We start from the raw sequence: 6,616 nt of genomic DNA on the forward strand, positions 1-6,616 counted from the left end.
AAGGACGAACACCAGTGGCAAACCCCGTGGTAAACCCAGCCCCTGCGGCACGTCAACGGGAACCCGGAGAAATCATCAAACCACCACTGCCAGACAAATTCAAAGGAGATCCCAAGCAAATTCAGAAATTTTTCACGGACATAAGAAACTACTTCAGTTACTTTCCGACCACCATGGCTAACGATGTTATAAAGATTCGAACTGCAGGAACCTGTTTGTCCAAAACCGCTAAAGACTGGTTTAAACCACACCTCAGGGATTTTAAATAAACCAAGACACCTAAGAAACAATACACAATCGACTTATTCGACAATTACGCCACGTTTGAAAAACAACTTGAGAAACTGTGTAGAAAAACTAATGAGTCTAAAGAAGCCGAAGATGCGCTCCTTCAAATCAAGCAAAAAGGACCCTGTGTAAAGTACACTGCCGCTTTCATACGCCTAGCTGCCAGGACCAACTTAAATAACAAAGCACAACGCATACTCTACTACCAAGGACTCAACTCAGACGTCAAGGATGAACTCTCCAGAGATAAAAAACCTAATACCCTTAACAAACTCGCGGAAAAAGCCACTCGTATTAATGAACGACAATTTCAGCGACGCCAGGAACGCAAGAGAGAGGGAAATCCCCAGAAGACAGTCCCAAAGCATCTTTACTCCGGTAACAACACCAACCAGGGAAAGAAAAGGGACCTTGCGACATACAACGATGGAAAGCCAGGACCTATGGACCTCAGCACCATCGAGGCACAACGTAAGAACGTTAAATGCTACAATTGTAGAAAGAAAGGACACGTAAAGAAATATTGTCGAGCCCCTAAGAAAGATGGCAACAAGAAATTCACGCCTGTCCCAGAGCCTAAGGAGAACCGAACTATCAATACCATGAGACCTTCGGTAGACCATGACATCCTACACTTCTCAGCGTGCTACGATAATAACTATCAGACCCATCGCAGCAATAAACAAGGATCGGGATAGTACCCCAAAGGGCGTACACAAACCTTGAACACGCTTAAAGAAGACACCCAGGAGGACCTCAGCTACGTCAAACAACTTGTTCAACAAAGCCTCGACGAGCAAGAACAAAACGACAAATTCGAGGATAAGGAAGAGGTACTCCGAGAATAGAAACAAAACGAAGACATACGCCAGTACAACGAGGATCTTCCAGACACAGCACCTCCGACACAATATAACCCTTGTAAAGGAATAACTCAGGAAGAAATCAACGACCTCGAGAAGCATATGTGCGACCAGTGCGGATCGGTCGAACCCAAGGGACCATATCACCCTTGTAAGATAACCACAGCCGACTGGGAACAACACAAAGATCAATACGGAATCCAAGGTATCATCGAAGAAAACCAACGCTACGACGAAATCGTACAACAAAAAGAACTTGAAGACTAACAGAGACTCCTCGAACGATGGGGACAGATCAAACAGATTGATCTAAGTACCGCCTACGACCGGATCCAATTACACAGAAATCGGTTTCAACAATACATCAAGACCAACGCAGACGAATACCCAATAGCCAAGACACTAAAATCGACCCTATACTACGTCGACGACATCCTACTCACAGACCAATGTAACAAAGCCAACATTATCAACTGCAAGCTACTACTGTGCAAACAACATGCCATGATCAAACTTCAGGAATAGCATGAGGACCACGGGGCTGCAGAATGTGGACAAAAAGAATTTACGCTCTGCAACAAAGATCGTTGCAAAAAACATCAGTACCAACGCCGAGCCCTCGCATACATCACCTACAACCTAGAACGACAAGGATTCAACCTAGCAAGACATAGCAATAATAACGAATTACGAGGAATCAACTGGAACAACCTTTAGAAATACTATAAGCTTACCGCCAGATATATACCCAAACCCGGATGCACCTGGTGTAAACGCTATAACATTCAAAACAAAGAACCAGGATGGATTACCTCAGACCTAGACGACATCAATATTAACCCTTACGGCAATAATTATTACGACGGCGCCGACAATGCAACCTACCATAACCTGAACACTATAACAGGAGGAAAGAAACTACGGAAATTCCTAGTAGACGGATGGTTAAACGATGAACCAATTACAGTCTACATAGATTCCGGAGCCACGACAAGCTACATTACGCCTCAACTAGTTAACCACCTACAGTTAAACCATCGTAAGAAGGAGAAACCATACACCCTTGCAAGCATTAAGAAACAACAATTCACATACAACAACGGAACTGTCAACCGCAAGACCGATCACCTCACAATCCAGTTCAGTGAAATTAAGGATACGTTTAAATTCGACATTGCAAATATCGCAGGATATAATGTACTCTTAGGATACGATTGGCTTAAATCGCGCAACCCCGACATCAACTAGATCAGAGGCCAGGCGAGATGGCGAACTCGCCCTAAACCAATTGATTTCAGAGACACACTGTAACTAGATCAGGAGGATCGACAGGATACCATAACATCCCCAACGACAGGATCAGTAACCCCTACATCAAACCAAGAAACAAAAAAACACACGGAAAAACAAAAAATCACAAAGCAAGTACGATTAAAAAAGCTAAAGAAGCTCCCGAGGACAGTTAAATACGTTAAAAAACCAAAAAAGAAACAGCTTAGATTTCTTAACTTAATTATACAAAAGGTCAAGGAATTATACCACCGAGACCAACAGACACCAGAACGTTTAAAGAATATACCAACAGACCTCCAGCATATACCAGTCTTTAATAAAGAACTTAACACTGGACTACCAGAACACAGCCAATAGGATCATAAGATTAAGCTCATAGACGACAAAGTCCCAACGTTCAACAAAATCTACAACCTAAGTACCACCGAACTCAAGACACTCGACGAATAGATTAGAGACCAGCTAAAGAAAAGCTACATTAGACCTTCTAAATCCTCAGCAGGATATCCAGTTATATTCATGCCCAAAAAGAACAGTAAACTTCGACTTATTATAGACTACCGACAATTGAACGCGATAACCAAGAAAGATGTCACGCCACTACCACTGATTCCGGAAATCAGAGACCGGCTTACAGGAGCCAAGATCTTCACTTCGCTAGATCTCAAAGGAGCATACAACCTCATCCGAATCAAGAAAGGCAACGAATAGAAAACCGCCTTCCGCACAAGATACGGACTTTACGAATATCAGGTAATACCTTTCGGACTCACAAACGCCCCAGCATCTTTCCAGAAAATAATCAACTACGTACTACGAAACTACGTAGATCATTTTGTCATTATATACCTTAACGACATCCTCATCTACTCCAAGAACTTAGAAGAACACAAGGAGCACGTCAAGAAGGTACTACAAACACTCTAAGACAACAAACTCCTAGTGGAACCCGAGAAATACAACTTCTACACACAGAAAGTCACATTCCTAGGACATATCATCACCCTAGGCAAAGTCTAAATAGACCCTAAGAAACTCAAGGCAATTAATGATTAAAAACCGCCACAGAACGTCAAGCAAGTACAAAGCTTCTTAGGACTTGCCAATTACTACCGACGCTTCATCAAGGACTTCTCAAAAATTGCCACGCCACTCACGAACTTAATAAAGAAAGACGTCAAATTTAAACTCACATAAGACGCTCTAACAGCCTTCAAACGCCTCAAACGAGCCCTCACCAGTGCACCAGTACTCATAATGTTTGACCCAAACAAACCCATCACAATCGAAACCGACGCCTCAGACTATGCAATCGGAGGAGTACTCAGCCAACCAGACGAAAAAGAGAAACTCAGGCCTATCGCCTACTTCTCTAAGAAACTACACAGACCAGAACTCAGATATCCCATCTACGACAAAGAATTCATAGCCATATACCAAGCGCTCAGCAAGCAGCATTAGAGACACTATTGTAAAGGAAGTCGATTTCCAGTAATAATCCTTACGGATCACCGGAACATCACTTACTTTATAATAACATAAGAACTATCCCACAGACAAGTCAAGTACTATAAGCGACTCTCCGAGTTCAAGCTCATTATTAAACACTGCAGCGGATCAGACAACGAACGCGCTAATACACTCAGCAGGCGCCCAGACCACTTCTAAGAAATCCCGGAAGTTAAGGCACAAATACTAGAGAAAAACCAGTATAGAGACCTAGTCATCCAATCAATCGACACCTTATACTAAATCGAGATAAACAACCCAATTATCGACAATATAAAGGAACACGTCAAAAACTAGGAAAATAAATAATACCCAGAAGGTGTTTCTATAGACACTAGATACCTAACACTAGATGGACTTATCTAGGTACTAGAAGACTTATGAAGCAAAGTGGTGAAATCAGTCTACGTACATAAACTTAACGGACACCGTGGAATCAGAAAAACCACACAATAAATCGCACAATACTTCAAATTTAAAGGTATCAAGAAATAGATACAGAAGGTTATATTAGAATATATAACATACAGACGAGCCAAAAGCTCCAAGCACAAACCCTACGGACAGCTACAACCACTACCTATACCACAGCAACCATAGAAATCAATCTCATTTAACCTAATCACCAAACTACCTTCTTCAAAAGAACCAATCACAAAGGTACTCTACGACAGCATCTTTGTAATAGTCAACAGACTCACGAAAATAGCCTACTTCATACTATTTAAGGAAGCCAGCAATACAGAAGAATTAGCTTATATAATAATAAAATACATCACAAGCAACCATAGACTACCGGGGGACATAATCTCCGACAGAGGAAACACATTCGTATCCAAATTCTAAAAAGCACTCACAGCCAAATTAGGAACGAATCACAAGGCCAGCACAGCCTACCACCCACAGACAGACGGACAGACGGAAAGGATCAACCAAATAATTAAGACCTATCTACGCTGTTACATCAATTTCAAACAAAACGACTAGGTAGAACTCCTCCCCGTCGCACAACTCGCTTACAACAGCACAGAATCAGAATCAACTAGGAAATCACCGTTCTTCCTAAACTATAGATTCAAACCCAAAGCCTACCAACCGCCAAGGCAAGGGGAAGATGTCGAAAAAGCCATAATCAAGGCAGAAGACATAATTGAATTACACGACGAACTGCAACGACAACTTGAATTCGTCCGACAAAGGATAATCAAATACGCAGACAAAAACAGGATTAGAGGACCAACCCTTCAGGAAGGGGACATAGTCTGGCTCCACCAACACACACGAGGAAACAAGCAAGCAAACATCAAAACAAACAGGCCAAGCGACAAACTTGATTTTAAGAAACTTAGACCTTATAAAATTTTAAGAAAAATCGGAGAAGTAAACTATAAACTCGAACTTCCAGAACGACAGGAAAAACGAGGAAAACATATGCATCTAATATTTCACATCTCCCTGCTAGAAAAAGCACAAATCGACGAAGAAACTGGAAGATTCATCCAGGACGAAATCATCGTCAAAGGAGAAGAAGAAGAATATAAGGTAAAAGACATCAATGCAATAAAAACAGGAGAAGACAGCAAACAACGCTATAGGGTACAATAGGAAAAAAGGGAAGAAAAAGAAAAAACATAGGAACCTATTAAGCATCTTAAGAACTCAATGGCGCTAGTGGAAAAACTCCATCAAAGCCTAGGGATCATGCCAGCTCAGGATCCATCGACAACATCCCCAAATAATCCACTAATTCCAAAGAAGCGGGGACGACCTCGGAAGAACCCTCTGCCGACTGCGTTGTAGCAGCCTGAAGAGCGGCCTCCGCCTCACGCTCCTTCTGCTCCAACTGCTCCAGCTCCGCCAAATTGTCAATACCCCGGGACACCGCACGCGCCGCCTTTTCAGACCATTCCTTACGTTATTTCCGAAAACGAACAACTTTAGCCATAAAATTCGCGATTTCCTCTTCGACGGCTTCGACCTCACTGTCGAGCTGGTCGCGCCGACGGGAAATACATAATAATTATTAAGGTGTAAGAAACGCCTCACAATAAGATTTGTGATCCTCGACACACTTCAAACAGCAACTTAAGTCAACCTCGGAAGCTAAACACTAGAATCCCTTCTTTTCGCAATAGAAGCAGGGTTTTATCTCGACGGATCGCAATAATATAGAAGCAGCAAGTGCCACACTCCTGTTAAATTTCTTCTTCTTTCCTTTTATATTAGCCAAGTCAGCAGATTTTTAAACGTAGAAAGTCATTTTGGCGACGAACAGGTAACAGAACAAGAAGAACACCTACAAGTAGGAGGTGTGGATACTTATATACTAGATCACCTGGTCTTAGGGACAAGACCAACAGAAGGGGGAGAATCATGTCACAACCCAGCTCTTATAGTCGCAACAAGGGGCCTACAGGGTAGGCACTCCCGGATTAACGTCGGGCCGCGCAGCCAATCAGGAAGCGGTCGACGGGAATCAACGTCGATTCCAATCGACGCAGGAACGAATCGATCAAGATCATAAGCNATTCCACTCAACTCCAGAATACACGACTGGATATATAAGTTCACTTCATATCACTCATTAGAATACTTAAATAGCCAGTTGTTATCACAGCGTTTACAATACAATCAGATTAGAACACAGACATCTATTCTCATTC

General features: G+C 42.4%; 4 protein-coding genes across 4 annotated transcripts; 2 read left to right on the forward strand and 2 right to left on the reverse strand.

Moving 5' to 3' along the window:
- Positions 1 to 50: 50 nt before the first annotated feature.
- M431DRAFT_102143 (hypothetical protein) lies at positions 51 to 269 on the forward strand (the record flags this gene model as incomplete). Its single annotated transcript, XM_024911396.1, has 1 exon — positions 51 to 269. A coding segment is annotated over one exon (219 nt), but the record flags the coding sequence as incomplete, so codon positions are not given.
- On the forward strand, positions 154 to 1,193 carry M431DRAFT_514354 (hypothetical protein; the record flags this gene model as incomplete). Its single annotated transcript, XM_024920215.1, has 1 exon — positions 154 to 1,193. A coding segment is annotated over one exon (273 nt), but the record flags the coding sequence as incomplete, so codon positions are not given.
- A 4,012-nt stretch (positions 1,194 to 5,205) lies between these two features.
- M431DRAFT_396799 (hypothetical protein) lies at positions 5,206 to 5,850 on the reverse strand. The gene has a single exon (XM_024914837.1). The coding sequence runs from the start codon at positions 5,601 to 5,603 to the stop codon at positions 5,412 to 5,414; it is 192 nt and encodes a 63-aa protein (XP_024767161.1). The 5' UTR covers positions 5,604 to 5,850; the 3' UTR covers positions 5,206 to 5,411.
- M431DRAFT_514355 (hypothetical protein) lies at positions 5,526 to 6,273 on the reverse strand (the record flags this gene model as incomplete). Its single annotated transcript, XM_024920216.1, has 2 exons — positions 5,526 to 6,167; positions 6,227 to 6,273. A coding segment is annotated over one exon (210 nt), but the record flags the coding sequence as incomplete, so codon positions are not given.
- Between the last annotated feature and the right edge of the window lie 343 nt (positions 6,274 to 6,616).

This window comes from Trichoderma harzianum (genome assembly GCF_003025095.1).
Source record: "Trichoderma harzianum CBS 226.95 unplaced genomic scaffold M431scaffold_45, whole genome shotgun sequence".
In the NCBI taxonomy this organism is placed as follows: Eukaryota; Fungi; Ascomycota; class Sordariomycetes; order Hypocreales; family Hypocreaceae; genus Trichoderma; species Trichoderma harzianum.